This window comes from Mus pahari, chromosome 5, assembly GCF_900095145.1.
Source record: "Mus pahari chromosome 5, PAHARI_EIJ_v1.1, whole genome shotgun sequence".
Classification (NCBI taxonomy): domain Eukaryota; kingdom Metazoa; phylum Chordata; class Mammalia; order Rodentia; family Muridae; genus Mus; species Mus pahari.
Window position 1 is genome coordinate 4891252 of NC_034594.1, and position 18207 is coordinate 4909458.

General features: G+C 43.4%; 1 protein-coding gene and 1 long non-coding RNA gene across 3 annotated transcripts; one reads left to right on the plus strand and one right to left on the minus strand.

Moving 5' to 3' along the window:
• Positions 1-601: 601 nt before the first annotated feature.
• Ogfrl1 (opioid growth factor receptor like 1) lies at positions 602-14550 on the minus strand. 2 transcript variants are annotated; one of them, XM_021198823.2, is made up of 7 exons: positions 14140-14550; positions 10013-10099; positions 9766-9847; positions 6822-6900; positions 6649-6715; positions 6391-6536; positions 602-1307 (listed from the first exon to the last, which is right to left on the minus strand). In XM_021198823.2, exons 1-7 carry the CDS (start codon positions 14374-14376, stop codon positions 608-610), a joined length of 1398 nt encoding a protein of 465 aa, XP_021054482.1. In that variant the 5' UTR covers positions 14377-14550; the 3' UTR covers positions 602-607. The 2 variants fall into 2 exon arrangements, with proteins under 2 accessions (XP_021054482.1, XP_021054483.1); XM_021198824.2 differs by having other exon boundaries at positions 9766-9844; positions 14140-14549.
• A 260-nt stretch (positions 14551-14810) lies between these two features.
• On the plus strand, positions 14811-16171 carry LOC115064062. Its single transcript, XR_003843930.1, has 2 exons — positions 14811-15144; positions 16091-16171. It is a non-coding gene; the product is annotated as an uncharacterized LOC115064062 (long non-coding RNA).
• The last annotated feature ends 2036 nt before the right edge of the window (positions 16172-18207 follow it).

Sequence of the window (18207 nt, forward strand, 5' to 3'; positions counted from 1 at the left end):
AAAAAAAAAAAAAAATCCCAAAATCAGACTAGTAAAAATCCCGTGTGTTCCACCTGGACACTGGTACAGGAAAGGATCCTAACTAGACAACTCATATGNAAGCTGAGAGAGATGGTGATGCTCAGGCAAGCAGAGGTGGGGAGAGGACCAATGGGAAGGGCAGACCAGCCACAGCAGCCACCAAAGCTAAGAGCTCGAGGCGCTGTAACCAGGGAATCCAGACTAGTTTCTGGAAACATCTGGGCANACCTCATGCAGCATCCTTCACTAGTCTAAAGCCCAGTGCTGCTGCATCACCAGAGGGTCTTGATGTCTGCAGGAATCTCTCAAGAGAACGTGTTGAATATCAAATGCTACAGAACTGTACCTAGATTAACTCGAAACTATTTTAAAAGTGACTGTTATATACAGAATTTGAAAACACNTTCTAAATATACTCTTTTATTGGATCTGGTCTTAAAATTTCTTATTAAATGTCCAATTCATTGTGATCCAAAATAAACACAAGAACAAAGGGCTTACAGCAAAAGTCACAGGTGGCTAACATTTTAAATGTGACCTCATCTCTGTTCTTCAGGATACATTAGACAGCAGTTTTTTTACTCCCTTAACCAGAACTGGTTTGTGGGTTTGTGACATTTTGCTGTGCCACTACCTCAGCATGACAACCGGTGTTTTCAGGATTTTCAGAGTCTTTGCTCTGGTCTTCCCCTTCTCCATCTNTTTCAGAAGAAGTTGGACATTCCCCTTTTCCTGCGGCATCAGTAACTGTTTCCTCAGGTGGAGAATCNGATTGGTCAGCAGCACTGTCTTTCTCTGTGTTTCTTGGCTTGGGATCTCCACTGCCAGGCTCTGGGCTAGGCTTGCCCGCCTCCTCCCCAGGCTCTCTAGATGCCCCCATTTTTGCTTCCACAGGTTTGTTATTTAAGTGACTAGCTCCTGAGGAAATTTTGGCGTCCTTGGATTTCTTGTGTGTAGAAGTTTGACCATTGGAGCCCGACGCGGGCAGAGTCGGGGTTTTCTGGGCTTTGCTTCGCTCTGGCTGTTCTTTCTTAGGTGGCCCCCAGATGAAATTCTCTGACGGTGTGTAATGTTTCTGGGCAAATCGCAAGAGCTTTCTCCTCTCTCTTCTGTCTCTTATTGTATNAACAAAGTACTCCAGGGCGCTCTGTTTAATATTGGGAATAGTATTCTCCACTAGAGCCTCGTGAAGAATGAATTTTACCAGAGGAGATTTAAAACTCTCGTATCCAAGCTCGCCAAGGCTTTTAAGAATTCGTGTAATTCTTAAATAGTTGTGCTGAGACCTGAAAGAGAGAATTGAATAAAATGAGAGAAAAGAATCAGGAGAAAAGTAGAAAAACCCTAACTATTGAGAAGGTGTTTATAGAAATGCAAAGTAAGAAAATAAGTCTTATAGTGACTCTAACGTAATAAAAAATAGAATGCATTTTATTTAATGTATGTGAAACTTAACAGTGTAATCTAACAAATGTGAAACTCAAATGTAAAAACAAACTCCTCTTTAAGAGACTCATCAACATAAAGAACCATTGAGATTGACTGTGTCCTTGCTGGTGTCAATTTATTGTCACTGAAGATTAGTGTCCTAAAAGAGCAGCTTTGCACAGACAGCCAAGCATCAGGTTAGCCAATGCCGCCATAAAAGTAGCGACCATGGTACAAGATGAGCAAGTGAAAGAGCCATGCATATAGCCTTTATTATGGTAATGTTCCTAAAGCTCTGCTTCGTTATTAGTTATTGTTGTCTCTTACTACACCTAACTTATAAATCTCATCATGGAACAAAACAGAGGATGTGGAGGACTCTGTACATATGACTTCTGCCATCTACAGGGAACTTCTGAACTTTCGACATCAAAGAAGTATGCTTCTGATCACAGGTAGCCAGGGCTAAACAGAGATGCACTCGCTAAACAGAGAGGCACTTGCTAACAGCTGAACGGTATCACTAACAGCACCAAATGACCAGCAAAATCCAGAAAGCAGTGCTCAGCCCTCTGTTTGCCTAGAAGAATTCTGACAAAGAAAACAAAACTACTCGACAGTGCCAACCTTACCCTAGTGTTAGTGTGGGGCTCTGAATAGGAGTGGTCCCCATAGATTCAAGTGTTTGAATGTCTGGCCATAGGGATGGCACTCTTAGGAGGTGTGGCCTTGTTGGAGGAAGTGTGTCACCTTGGGGGTTGGCTCTGGGGCTTTAAAGCCAAAGCTGGGCTCAATGTTGCTCTCTCTGTTTGCTGCCTGCTGATCCCGAGGTAGAACTCTCAGTGACGTTCTAGCACCGTGTCTGCCTAAATGCGGCCATGCTTCCCTCCATGATGATTGAGAATGGACTAAACCTCTGGACCTAAGACAGTTCCTTAACTGCAGTGAAAAAGGATGATTCCCATCTAAGCCTCAGTGTCTACACCTGTAAAATGGGAATAAAAGAGATCTCGATTTCTCTGCCGCTTTGCAAAACTCCAATGAGATGAAACAAATGAAGGGCGTGAACAAACTCAGGGGTGCCTGTGTTCATGTATGAGTGTGTGGCTCCAAGTGTATCCCCTGGGATTATAAGCACGTGTCAGCTATCACCCTTAGGTGTTAGCACCCCAATTGTTACTCCTAGCATCATCTAGAACAGAATTTGGGACTGAGTCACAGCACACCTGAATTGAGTTTAACCTCTTCTCTCCGTCTTTGCCAGCCTTGCCTTATTAAAACGCTTCAGATCTTACTTAGAACAATCTTGATTCTGAACACACACTTCCCCCACATGACACTTATGCCTTTTTTTTTTTTTTTCAAAACTGAGGCCATGCTTGGATTAGCATTTTCCAAATTTAGTTACAATTTATAATTCACCTCCCTAGCCTTGTTCAGCTGAACACACACACACACACACACACACACACACACACACACACACACATCTGGCTGAACCTTTAAGGACCCTCTCCTCCATTACAGAACCGTGTCTGATGTTAGCAGGTCAGACATGTATTTACCCAAGATTGCTACACAACAGAACTAGCACTTGCTTCTAACTTGCTAAATTCTGTTTTAGATCAGACATTGAATTTTCTTCAAAGCACTGTATATATCTGTCTCAGCTTCCAAAATTGCTTGAGTTTTTATTAGAAGTAATTACTAAATCACCTGGGAATGTTGGAAAAAATATGTCAAATTACTACAGATATATAAGTACATAGTTTCTGGTCTTATATTTTAATTAACAAATACAGACAAAATAAAAACTGGTGTTATTTGAGCTAAGTAACTACTGGAATAAAAGAAAAATTATTATCTACATCCTTTTGGATATTTGCCCCAAAAGTATTATTTTAAAATCTAATTTGTAATCCAAAGGGTAAAACTCAGCACATATGTCTCAGTTTTATGAATCTGTAATATTTGAATTTTTAAAAACTTATTTATGTGTGTACCTGTTTATTTTATAGGTGTCATGTGTGTGAAAGAGCCAAAGAAGGTCAGAAGAGGGTGCCTGATCCACAGTAACTGGCCCTCTGGGGAAGCAGTAACTACCCTTGACTGTTCTAAGACCACCTGACAGGGGTACTGTGAAGCCACTGTTCCACTAACAACAGTGATTTAGCTGTCACATGCATGTAGGGCTCTTATACTGAAAGAATGTCATATTGCAACTGACTTCATAAGAACAAGGAGTGGAGAAGACAGGGAGACTACTTAAAAGAAAAGGCGCACTACAGGATGTAGGAGATACCAGATCTGCAGCCAGAACCCATCTAAGATGAACAGGAAACTTAGCATTTGCATATACATTCATAGGTATTTACATATTCACAAGTTAAAGCATTTATGCAACCGAGGAAAAAAGAAGTTAAAAAACTTGAGCAGCTGAGGAAAATAATGATTAGGATTCTAGAACAAAATTATCTATAAAACAAAGGAATTGGTTGTTTCAGGACAGCTTGAAATAAACGTCGCAATGAAAGGCAAAATGGCAGCTAAAGAAGTTAAATATGGCTGGAGCCATACAGAGCCCTGGCCTCCACACCAAGGAGTGGAGGAAGGGGCTGCTAGGGAGCCAAAGGGGCGGGGCCGATTTTATCAGAAGACCAGATAGGTCAAGAGAAGGCACAGGGGGACATGAAACCCAAAACTAGACTCAGTGCGGCTCAGGAATCCTAACTCATTACAAACTTGGCCTGGCCAGCATCTTAGCAGGAGGTTTGCGCATCTGTACTTTAATAGCTGAACACATTTCACCACTTTTATCCAGGTCACTTACTCATTCAAGTTCAGTTGATTAAACAGTTTTCCTCCACTGAGCTATAAACACAACCAAGTACTGGCCAGCCATATTGTAAAAGCGCAAGATGTCTCCCAGCTTTAATCACAGATGGGCAATGGCATTAAGAATGGATCACAAAACGAAAATAGAGGAGATGTGTCTATACCACTCCTTATCCTCTGCTCAAACCTAATCAATTAACACGTGTGGTGATGAAAAAAACCATACCATGTGTCTGCAATCCCCAAATTTGGAAGATGGTGCCAAAAACGGTGGCAAATTTGGAGTCAACCTAGACTCAGAGATCTGGTCTCAGAGATAAATAAACAGAAAAGCCTTACATAGAAGCCAGGTTTGGGTCCTAGCACCCGCATTAGGCAGTTCACAACTGCCTGGGGACCCTGACGCCCTCTTCTGACTTCTAGAGGCACACATGCACATACGTGTGGCACACCCACAGACAAGCAGGCATCTACATGTTAAAAAATTTTTTTTTTTTAATTTTTACTTTTTTTCCCCCAGGAAAGTTCACGTAGAGCTGGGAAAGCAGGAAGCTATTGGATGAGAGGGAAAGAACTTGCTAGTTTGGGACAGAGTGGGAAGGCTGTGCGTTCGGGTCATTCTTCATCAGAGGCTAAATGAAGCCTCCAGAAAGGGCCCTGGTTTGGGCTATAAACAAAAAGACCTAACAATGATATGCTAGGGAGGCTTTAAGCCTTTGCTCACATTCTCTGCATGACTTATTACTTCAACAACAATGTACCAAACAAGAATGTCATTCCAAGCAAAAATAACCAAAGGATAGAGGTGGGTACCCAAAGGGTGAGGTGTGACCATTGTTTGCCAAAGCCTTACTTGCAGATAGCTGTCTTCAACAGTATGACAGAGAAACCATCCAGATATGGTTATCTGCATTAGATAGGCAGATGCATGTCTTGTACTTATATTACCTTATGTATCAAACTTTAACCTGAGTTATAAGCCAGTGAATCTCCAATCAGGATCCTAACGCTTTATGTCCATATTTTCACAGCTTTAGCTGAACCTCCTATTTTAACAGTGTTACTCAGGACAAAGGAAATGGATGCCTCAACACTAATATTTTACTCCTTTTACCAAAGTGAGGGGAATTTTGGAAAAAGTTTAAAGAGCTGATGCCAAAACTCTGATTGTTTTTGCCAAAGAGAAATTGCTTGCGTTAGTTTTTTTTTAATCTTAATACTTGCCCAGTTCAGCTAATTATAAGGTACTAAAAAAAGTTTCTTAAAATTGTTAGTTTTATAGTCCAGTATTCATAAGTCACTCTATAATTAAAAAGGAAAAAAAATCAGTGTGCATATGAAGAAAATATTTTTAAAACTAAACTTTGGTTATAAGTATTAGTCAGCATTACACACATCCAAGCAAAAAAAGTACAGGCAAACTCATCCAAGAAAGCTGTTAAATTTTCCTTTATAGATTTTGGATTTAATCAGAAGTAGGTACTTGTCCTTTACCTAATTCAAGAAGACAAATGTGCTTTTTTTCTCTGTTTTAGCTAGAAGTATGGCCACATCAAATGAACCCATTTTTGTATTTATCATAGAATGCATTTATGAATTTAACCTAAGAAGTTTGCATGCATGAAGATATTAGAAATGATTTGTACCCCTATAGTCTAGGAGAGGGAACATATGAGAAACTATAAGCAAGCAATAACCATAAGCTCCTTGAAATGTGGTATATATAAGGAGAGAAGCCACGTTGGGCTGTAGGCAGAGGATTCAAGAAGAAAGCGCTGTGGAGTAGAACAGCTGGCTCTCTGGAGAATTTGTTCATTCTCATTCCTATGCTTTGCTTTAGAACGCACAAGAAGGAATAAAAGCATTTCTGACTAGAATTTGATTCCTAGCTATTTCAATGCCCAACAGCTATGTACTCCTGGGTTCAAATGCTAGCTGTTCCTATGTCCAGTCCCATGCCCATAGCTAGCCTATCCGGCGCCCAATGACTGGCTATTTCCATGCCCAAAAGCTAGACAGACTTATGCCAATGGCTAGCCATTGCTACTATCCAGAGAGTGGAGCTACAGGAAAAGGCCAATGGCTTACCACTCAGGCTTCACTTACTCATTAAGATGTTGAAATCNTTCTTGCCAGTTTCCAGCCCGAGCAACATTTCCAGTCTTATCAATCAGCTTTATTCCAAAAANCTCTAGCATCATTTTATAAGCCAAGAGGAATCTTCTGATTGCTTCCTTTGTTTTTTTGAATTCCTAATATAAAAGGGGGGGGGGAAGTCAATTGAAATGACGCAGTTGCTATCAGGACAATAAAATGATGATATTATTTGGCTATCTTATGGAAGGTGAATTGAGATTGCATTACCTCAATTTCATATGTAGTTAATTCTTTAGCATAAAAGTTCAAGCCTTGTTCTCTCAGGGGGAAAAGCCTTGATTGTTAAAAAAAAAGAAATAACAGTTTTCAATTAACGTTGTCTTGAAAACATAAGATTAATCAGGACACGGTTCAAGGCGGCGCATGCGCGCGTTACTGACCATTGGATGTAAGTGTGGCTATGCTCCAGCTTCTCGTAGTCCCCTTTCCACTGATTTAGAACCTCCTCAATGTAAACACCTATGTGGCAAACAGTGAGAGAAATAGACAGTCATTCAGAACATGGGGGTGGCGTTAAAACATGTGAATCACACAAGTCTTACATTAAAGTGTTCAGTTTAAAAGCAACACACAAGAATGATCCTAAAAGAGGAATATCCTATGCCATATACCCAGTAATGTAAAAAGCCCAATTAAAATAAAGATAGCAGCACCTCAGATTACAGAAGTGCATACTGGGTGATGCACAGAGGGTGGCAAATGATGGCCTAACAAGCATTTTGTAAATAACACAGGACAACGTTTTGTTTGATAACATACACAAGAAGACAACGTTTTGTGATAACATACAGAAGAAGACAACGTTTTGTGATAACATACACAAGAAGACAACATTTTGTGAGAACATACACAAGAAGACAACGTCTTGTGAGAACATACACAAGAAGACAACGTCTTGTGATAACATACACAAGACAACTTTTGTGAGAACATACACAAGAAGACGTTTTGTGATAACATACACAAGAAGACAACATTTTGTGAGAACATACACAAGAAGACAACGTNTTGTGATAACATACACAAGACAACTTTTGTGAGAACATACACAAGAAGACGTTTTGTGAGAACATACACAAGAAGACAACGTTTTGTGAGAACATACACAAGCACACGTTTTTATACTGCTCACGCTTGCAGACTTGAGTATTTCAATGGACGATTTTCCAAAGCCTAACGTATTTGCTATCTGCCTCTGTGCGGGGAAACTACTTCAAACAACATTACCACGTGACTAACGGGAAAACACTTCTCTTATGTGGAGTATTTGTTCAGAGCCTCACAACAGTAAATTAATAACGACAACTTGTTCAGTGTCAAACACTAGTTACAGTCGTGTGGGAGCGGGACACAAGTCTTCGTGCCCGCAGAAAGCAGGCCCTTTGACAATGCCTCATGCTCTCCAGTAAGAACTCACGAAAATCCTCCTAATCCTCAAGTCTGCCACAGTCCTCATCCTGGGCCAGTTAGTGACTCTTACAGAAAGCAAACGGAATCAACAACAACAAAACAAAGAACAAAAACAAAACCACACCCACAACTCATCTCCTTGTTTCCTCAAAGACCAGCAGCCTGTCCCCAAGGCCCCTCCCTCAGAGACCAGCAGCCTGTCCCCAAGGCTCCTCCCAGAATTCTGTGTACCGTCACACCATTTTTCCTTCAGCATTATTAGCATGCTGGAGTCATTTTCCTGTGGTTTTATCTTTTTTTTTTTTTTAAATCAATGGTAAATACACTGTGCATTATACCCTCCAAACTTCTGAATACCAAAAAGTTCAAGTTATCTGGATTTGCCCATTTCAGCAACACTCCTCAATTCTAGAATTCCTCTAATTCCAATTAGAATTGGATTCCCCAATTCTAAACACCACCTCCGAACTCTGAGCTCTCTCCCAGCATTCCCAGGACCTTCCCATGATTGCAGCATTCTGAAACATTTGTGCCTTAGGGGTTCCTATTGCTTTGACAGAGCCATGACCAAAAGCAACACTGGGAGGAAGGGATTTATTTCTCTCACATGTTCATATCACATTCCATCACTGAAAGGTAGGATGGTCAGAAACTCAGCACAGGGATTGAAGCAAAGGCCATAGAGGAATACTGTTTACTAGCTTGCTCTCTCTGCCTGCTGGGCTCACCAGCCCAGAGATGGCACTGCCCATGGTGAGGTAAACACCACCACCACCCACACACGCACGCGCGCGCACGCGCACACACACACACACACACACACACACACACACACACACACACACACACACACACACACTAGTTATCACTCCAGAGAATGCCCCACAGGCCAAGCTGGCGGGCATACTTTCTCAGCTGAGGCTCCCTCTTCCTGACCAACTCAGCTTTTGTAGGTTGATATAAAGCTAGCCAGCACAGCTCACAATTTAGGACTTTCACGAGCTGACTCATGGCTCTGAATGTCACTCAGCTTCCACTGAGAGCAAGCGACAAGAATCAGGACAATCTGGCCACCCCACACTGAACTTCTAAGGAGTGTATCTGGCTTCTGTTTGCCTGCACACAATTCAGATCCCCACTGTGAGGCACATTGTGCTGCCTCAGTGTTTTGCTTATCTGAGAGTTTGTAATCTGTGAGTTTTCACTATGGGCTTGGGAAGGCTCCTATTCTATGAGGGAGGTCGTACAATTGTGAACAAGGCACATTTATTTGGCAGGGTTTGAACTGGGATCGCTGTAGTTCCCCAACCCTTGATTTTGAAAAGTGACTGAGGGAATTCTAGAGACAAACACTATATTTGCTCATCTTCTAAGTGATTTTTTTTGTATACTTTTAAGGTATGGCACAGCAAAAAGAACCTTGGACCCTGGAACTTAGGTCTACTCGAAAATCAACTCAGTGGCCCAGCAAGTCAGGTTTCAAATCCCAGTAACCACATCTTCAAGATGAAAAAGCTGAATCTGACCCCCTCCAAGGTCTAATCACTTAAAATTCAATAGCTCTACAAATCTTTCCTCTTTTCTGCTCATAAAAGATAAAACCCCTAACTGAAAGAAACTAAACTAAACCAGCAAGCAGAAACCCTGCCCCTCCTAACCTGTCAATAACCACCAGGACACACAGAGAGTGAGGAGGTGCAGCTAACCAACATCTACTTCTCCACAGCTCACTAAATGGATGGAAGCAGCCCTAAAACCCAGGGCTCCGGGGACACATCAGCCCGCACGGCAAGGCAAAACCAAGGTAACCATCCAGCAAATGTAGCAAGAAAGCATGAAGCCCAGGCGAAGGAACGCACGCCCAGGTACATGTTATTGTTTAAAACCTGCATGTTAGCAAGGTGGCTTACTTACCATCTGGCTTAAATGGAATTTTGTTCTTATAAAATCGAAGGTTGCTCAAGTCATTTTGATATCGGATATCTTTGAAGTTCTGCTAAAGGAAAAGATAAATTAAACTCCGGTGTATGGAAACACACACACACACACACACACACACACACACACACACACACACACGGCACAAGGACCCTTCTGACATGTTTGTTTACCGGCACAGTAAAATCAGAGTTTACAATGAAAAGGCACTGCACTTTCTTACTGGGTACTGATGTCGGTACTTGTACAGATCCCTCGCAGCATAGAAGCTTCTCTTTGGTTTAGCATTTCCTTCCGTGGACTCGCCGCCCTAGGACACAAAGTGGAACTCCACTTACACAGAGAACCATACTGAGAAACTTCTGGAACAAACTTAAAATAGTTAACCTCCATAAAGATCCCTGAGCATTTACAAAGCTGCCAAGATGAAGGAAGTGATTCTGTCGTTTTCATGATGCTTTCGAGCTGGGCTTGCTGGCATCAACCTGCCTTACTTGCACTAAAAACTTTTGTCCTAGGTATATCACTAAATAAAAACCTTTCTTGTTCAGCGCCTGTGGACGGTGAATGCTAAGGATCAGTATCGATGCAGATCAGCGCACAGAACGATGAAAACATGCTCCACCAGGTGTTATACAATGGAGCCCATGACAAAGCGTATTTCCTAGGGTGCCGTGAAGGGGTTAAGCTGGTAAATCAATTCTATGCAGAAGATTCTCATTAAACTTGCATCTCCTGGCTTCGTCTGAAAGTCAAGCAATATTTATGAAAGAAAAGGAGGGCTTTAAACTAAATTAGCTTTCTAAACTACTTCAAGGCACCATAACAAACACAAGGCATGAGTAATCATCTGCCCATTCAATGATCAGTGGGCTAGAAATCAGCAAACTTGACATAAATACACAGAGCAAGACAGAGCTCTCGGGTGGAATGAACACTGAAGTACTTTCTATGTGGTAGCTCGCTCATACTGTTTACAAAGTGCCAACCATGTGATGTCATTTTAAACGGAGAAGATGCAGGTCTAATAACCTCTAGTTATCCAGACCATATGGCAAAGAACACTTGTCCAGTAACACTCAGGACTGTACAATGGAACATGATGAAGAAGACCTCGGGCTGAGATGTGAATATTCAAGAAGTCTGTCCCCAACCATTTGTCTCATGCCTTCCCACCCTCTGTCTGTCTGTGCTGACAGACTGGCATCTTCTAAGCAGCTTTCACGCATTTCTGAAGTGGTGTGATTTCTCACTCTTACTACAAGTACAGAGACACTTTAACACCAAGTCCTCCGCTGTTTAACAGTAGTTACACTGTCATGTTACATAAGGAAGGAAAAGCTCAAATTCTGGTTCTTGCCACACTTTTCAAAATAGCTCTGCCTAGCAAGGTTCAGCATCTATTTAGCCTGAGCTACAACCACAAGCGCTTGCAGAGAGTGTGTTCCCATTTACCGAACACATCCGTGCAATACGCCTGACTGACAGTTATTAGTGCCAGCATCTTGGGAACAAGGTTGCTGAAACTTAGAGGAAGCAAACAAGGCTCAGAGCCCAGCAACAGTGTAAGAAGTCGCTGCTTCCACGTCTGACTAATTGGGTCGGAACCAGTTTTGTCCCTGCTAGAAGTGATGGATATTTGAAAAATCCTGTCATGAAGATCAACGACCCAAGTCTCTGGATGCAGGAGAGTAAGGTGCAGCTTGGTTCTGCTCCCTAATATTTGTGAGGCCTTAAGCAAATCATTTAGCTGAATCTTAGTTTTATCATCTGTGAAACGAAGCTAATGACTCATGTCCTGCCTGTTCCCCAAGACTACCAGGTAAATGATGATATCCTTAGCCCGCCAGGGTCTGCCCCGTTCACTGCTGTATCCTGGCTGCTTTTACCTTCTCAGCAAGAACTCTGCTACTTGCCAGGGGTGGTAGCAAATGCCTTTAATCCCAGCACTTGGGAGGCAGAGGCAGGCGGATTTCTGAGTTTGAGGCCAGCCTGGTCTACACAGAGAAACCCTGTCTTAAAAAAAAAAAAAAAAAAAAGAAAGAAAGAAAGAAAAGAAAAGAAAAGAAAAGAAAAGAAAAGNAAAAAAAAAAAAAAAAAAAAGAAAGAAAGAAAGAAAAGAAAAGAAAAGAAAAGAAAAGAAAAGAAAAGAAAAGAAAAGAAAAGAAAAGAAAGAGAATTGTGCTCCTTAACGCTCCCTTCCCCTGGATCATCAAAATTTTGCTCTTCTGAACCATTCCATGAAACCAAACACACTGTAGTCTCTCCAATCCTAAGCATCATGTCTCCCCTGACCCAGGTCTACCCTACTTGCAGACTGTGTCTCTGATTTCTTTGGAAGTAAATCATCACCAAGGAACTGTGCATACTCTCTTTTCTTCGACGGCCCACGACCTAAGGAACACTGTCCACAGCACTGCTTTAAAATGGGACTATCAGGAACTTTCCAAACAAATCTCCATCTACCCAAATCATGTCTCAGTGGTCATCCCAGGGATTTCCCAGCAGCTCTGGACCCTGTAAGGCCCTGAAGCAGTGTTAACACTTGCTTCCTGTACTACTGCTCCCCTTATCTTAGCTCCTCGTCTTAACCCACCCCGGATAGACAGCCTTATTCTCACCCCTCATGACTCTTTCATGACCTCCTGCACTGATTTTGTTTGTTTGTTTGTTTGTTTGTTTGTTTGAGTACAACTTATCCTAAATGAATGCCTATAGCTCCAGCCTAGACCAATAGATACTAAATGCATGCCTAAAGTTCCAGCCTCGACGGAGCATCTATTGATAGAGATCATTAACTACTCGCCCATCCACTAATAGGACGGAAAACTTAACATAAGCCTTGACTTAACCTAGAAAGCATCTTTCACCCAAGGTTTTCTCACCTCAGTTAATGGCACCATCTTTTGTCTCAAGTTTACAGAGATGGATGAGAGCAAAGACAGTGAGCGGGAGAAGCCAGTCTGCAACCTCTACAAAGGGGGGAACTGACTGGTCCACATAGTGGGCAAATAGGGTAAGGAATCAAAACAACTTCACAAGGATTATTTAAGAAGTCTGGTGGAAGTTCCAGGAACAAAAATTAACAATTAAAGCATGCTCTACTCTTAATAAGGTTGCAGAGTAGTGGTTGAAATGCTATGTTATTTTACAACTGACCTAGTTAATTGGATTAACAAGTTTTGGTTTTGTTTCTTTAATTCCAAACTTCTCAGTGGCTATTTGCTGTTTACTTGGAAGACAAATGGGAGGACAACACGCTGAAATGTGGCATGCGATATTGTTTCGGGGTTGAGCACACAATACTAAGTGCAAAATACAAACCGGAACACAAGGCAAGGGCGACCACGGTCTCATTAGCAGGGCCAAGGCCCTCACTTTGGCCACAGACATACTCTCTCTCATGTATGCTCTGGGCAAGATTTTCTCTTTAAGGCTCACAGTTCTCCAAAATGGGGAAATAAAACGGACCGCACATCTGGAAATTGCATTCCATTCAATAACACGCTCAATTAACCTGGATGCGAAGGCTCGGACTTCCTCGAAAGGTGATGCTTCCCTAAAGTCACATTGGATTTGGGGCTCCATTTTCCTTCAAGTTGTAAAAGGGAGGCCTAATATAGAACCACCAACCTTAAACGGTGCAGACTTCTTTAAAAATATACAGTTCCTCCTTTTAAAAGTTTCTGAAGCCACAAGAGGTTAGGGACGCCATCTATCTCTCTTCTAGCCTATCTACCTAATTGTATTGGTCAACTGACTAAAGCTTGGTTGGATCAACAAGTCTTCTGGCTGAAGGGAAATGTTAAAGGAATACTCGAAGTCGTTGAAAGGTCTCTCTTGGGGAAATGAACGGTGTTATTTTAAGTTTGCTCAGGAACCTTCTGTGATACTTTTAATGGCCATTGGACCCTCGCTGGGAGGGGGAGGCTGCGGGCTGCTTCACAACTGTAGTTGTCTTGATATGAATAATATTTTAAATCTTTTTTAAAAAATGAAAATTAAAAAAAATCACTAACAGGCACTGGCCGGGTCCTCCTCACAATCTTCTATTTTTAGTTTAGTTCCTCCCACCCCACCTTCGCATCACCCAGCTGCGCTGCAGAGGCAAAGAGAACACCGAGTGGAGTCGGGGGTCTGCCTTGGGGGACTTCCCTGCGGGGTTCACAGCAAGGCCCCCGGGGCTAGCAGCTAGCCATCCGGCGATCCTGGGCACCGCAGGCTCCTTTAGGTCAGGTGCGGGGGCCAAGCACGCCGAGCATCCCGCCCTGCATCCCCGGGGGGCAGTCCCCTCCCCGGCGCCGGGAGTACGACCTCACCGGGCCCACCGTGGGTCCCGGGGCCGCGTACCTGCTCCGCGCCCGCCGCCTCGGCTTGGTCCTCGGGCACCGGGCTGGAGCGGGGCCGCCCTCCGTCTCTCTCCGGAGGTTGACTGGGCTGCTCCGACTCGTCGTGCTGCTGGCCCTCGCCACCGCCTGCCGGCCCCGGCTGCTCCGGCTCGGGCTCNGAATCGGTCTGCCAGGTGGAGTCGCAGTCCTCCACGGTGGTGGGCTCGCGGAAGCTGACCCCGCCGAGCAGGTTGCCCATTGAAGAGGCGGCGGCGGGCGCGGGCTGCGGCAGCGCGCTAGGGCCCGGGCATGGCCGCGCTCCGCTCGCTCGGGGCGCAGGCGGCTGCTCGCCCGGCCCGCGCCGCACAGCTCAGCGCGGCCGCCGGCGCTCCGGCGCACAGGCGGGGAGGAGCCGGGTCCCCCGGAGCCGCCGCCGCACGCGTCCCAGCCCGCCCATCCCCAGAGAGGCCAACCCACTCCCGAGCGCTCCGGACCAGCTCCGCCGGGACGCGCCCCCCTCCAGGGTCCCCGGGAGTGGCCAGGGGTCAGCTGCCCCGCCCCCCCGTGGGCCGGGATCCGCCCCCTTGGGGCTCCTCCCAGCCGAGCGAGAAGCCTGATCCCGCCCAGGTCAGAGAGTGGAAGGAGGTGTCTCCATCAGCAGGCCCGTCCTGCCCACACCCCCGCCCCCACCGACTGCTCCAAGAGGAAGACAAATTAGCCACAGCAGAAGACAAAAGCTAATCGTGACAGTGCACCCTCTAAACAGGAAATCTAAGCTTCGGGAACAGTACTTAAGGCCACCTAGAGTCCCTGCGGTCTATAAAATAAAAGTCAGAGCTCTCTGTCTCCTCATCTAAAGAGCAAACTTCTCTCGAAACAAAGGAGCAAGAAGAATTAGACCAGCACATCAGTGAGTAGTCCACATTTGTGCTTTGGGCAGAAAAACGTCGGAATTTATACAACGATCAGGCTGGTTCTAAGTGGAGCGCTGAAGATTATGGTTCTAAGGACCAGAGACGTACATGATGTAAGAATACTTCTAGGCAAAATAACAACCAAAGAATCTGAAAATGGCAGAGCAGAGAGTGAAACAAACTCCAGGAGCTAGTGGTCCTGTGCCTGCACCTGAGTCTTGATAGGACTTTTTCTGCCGTGGGACATTGCCTGGGATCATGGGTTAGTTTTATTAGATGCATCAATTGTACTCAGAACTAGTAATTAAAAAATAAACTGCAAATCCAGGTAGATGGATATTGCTTAAGGAAGATTTGGCTAGCAGATGCCTCTCCACAGATAAATCAGTGGTTGCTTCTTTCCAAACATCACAGTAATGTGCCTCTGCTAGTAGTTTCTGGCTTTGGACAGGTCATGTAGCTTCTTGAGACCCCAGTAGTTTCCTCATCTTCAAAATGAACCAGGTTTTTCTCTCTGGAGTGGCATCTAGCTTCACCTTTAATGACTTTATGACTAGCAGGGTCTCAAAGACTGATAATGGACCCCTAATCCACACAAAACGAATGTTCTGGTCAGGATATTCATTCATAAAAACTGATGTTATTAGCATGAAGTCCTTGTCAGACGCAAACAAAATTAGAACTCGACAGTATTACTGGGGGAGGGGTGTTCATACCCGTCTGAGGTAGGTAGTTTCTTGGCTGATAAGTTGTTTGTTTTAATAGGCCAGCTTGCTTTGCACACCTCTCCCACAACGGGGATGGGGAAGGGGATAGGATTATCTGTAACATTAAGACTGCAGCAGTCCATATGAATGCTCACACAGAACGTTTGCCTAGCAATCCTACAAACTATACCAGGGAGCCCACTGCAACTCCTTCCTCCCTCCTCCAAAACCCAAATCTTGATATTCAAGAAGCTTATGCAAGTTTATCTCTTTTTAAATTTAGAGTCGTATCCTGCCTCAAACCCTCTTGACTATATCTCTGGTTAATTCTTGTTTGTCTCCTCTCTCCCAGGGCTCTGCTCATCCCAAATACATGTCACTGCAGAGAACCTCTGATCGTGGTTTATGTTGACAATGACTTGATGAGAAAAAACAAAAAAGTATGGGTCAGCTGTGGAGCAATCAATCTGACGCTGTTAAAATCCAGGGATTCCATTTGTCCTCCATCGGCACTGGACTAGAGAACACTGCAAAGTGAACATTTAGTCCAAGATGGAAGCTGCAAGCCTGGTGCTACTGTGCCCAGGTGCTCTACCTGTTGTATTGTAGATAAGACCATTGCAATGTCTTTGCTTTCCTGTAATTAGGAGTCCATTTCCCCTGCTCCCAGAATGTCGCAGTTGCATGAAGTTCTTTGTCTAGGGTTGAGGCCCCATAAGACTTCCCCCTTTTCCTGTTAGCATGTCTATTGGTGCCATCCCTGATCAGGGCATGATCATGAGTCTTCCTGGGTGTAGCTTCCCTGACATGTCTAGAAGAGGAAATCGCAAAGCAAACTCCTGTTTCTCAGGCTCTCTCAGGCTTTCCCCTACCTCTTCCACTATAGGCAACAATAATTTAAAAAAACATGGTCCGTGAACTTGATTTTTAAAAATAAATAGAAGGGAGTAGAGGTGCATGGGAAGGGTTGGAGGGAGGAAAGGGGAGTGTAAAAATAATGTAATCATATTTTAATTTCAAAAAATAAAAAAAAGAGAGAGAAAGATAGATTTTTAACCCTCACTTTTGAATTGGTTCTAGCCTACCCTAAGAAAATAGAACCTGGTATAAGATGTATTTTAAGATTTTCAAAGTTAAGCCAAAGGGAACTTTGCATTTTCTAGTATATTAGTTTGGGTTATTCCCTCTGATAGCTCTGGGCTGACATGTAAATTCAACTCTCATGATACTGCCTCGCCAAAAAGACCACTGGATGTGGACCCTGGCTGGGTCTACTAACTAATCCCTGCCTCTCAGTATCTCCTATGAAATGTGAATTGCTTCATGTTGACTCCATTCACCAGATGAATTTCATTCAGTAAGATTCATTGATCCTACTTGGAACAAAATAAACACCCAATAGAGCTCTGCTCAAATTTCTGAGTCATGAAATTTGATAAAATGACTACTGTTTTTAGGTGACTAAATTCTGAAGTGGTCTGTTATACAGTGGGGAGCATGCATGCAAGCCTACATATATTTACATATATAAACATAAGTAACTGCTACAGTTAAGCTCTTACATTTTCTTACACCTTTTGACATTTTTATTAGTTTTTTTAATAGGGTTATAGATCATCTGCCAAAGTGTGAAATGTGTTTATTGGTGAATGTCGTTTTAGATGAGACATTATAGTATAGTATAGTATAGTATAGTATAGTATAGTATAGAAAAACTCTTAAAGTAAGTTTAAAGCAATAATTTGCCTATATTGTATTCAACACATGTTTTTAATGGTTAATTCTGAATATCTCTTAGGCCCTGTAATAAAGGAATTACCCTTAATGAATAGTGTTTTAAAAACTTCCTACCTTTGAGAGCATACAACGTTCTTGAATTAACAGTTCAGTGTGTTTCTAGAAATGCATCCTTTTGTTGGATATGGTAGCATGTCCCTGTCCTAATAAGGGTTACTACTGCTGTAATGACACACTGTGACCAAAAAGGCAACTCAGGGAGGAAAGGGTTCACTTCATCTTTCAAACGTCAGGTCATGTTCCACCTCTGAGGGAAGTCAGAGCAGGAATGGAAACACAGCAGGAATAGAGGCAGGGAGGGGTGCTGCTTACTGGCTTGCTCCCTATGGCTTGCTCAGCCTGATTTATTATAGTACCAGGGCCATCAGCCCAGGGGTTGTCCCCAAGTACAATGTGAAGGGCCATCCCCACATCACTCACTAATTAAGAAAATGCCCTACGCTTACCTTCGAGAGGGGTTTTAATTGAAGCTCTTTCATCTCTGATGACTTTCGATTGTATCTAGTCGACATAAAACTAACCAGCACGGCCCCTGTGGTGCTGGCTGCTCAGAAGACTACAGTAGGAGGGTTAACTTAGCCCTGGAGTTCATAATTAACCCAAGAAACAGGGGGAGATTGACTGAAAACAAAATAAATTTCAACGCTTAACCCATAACCAGGAATCACCTTG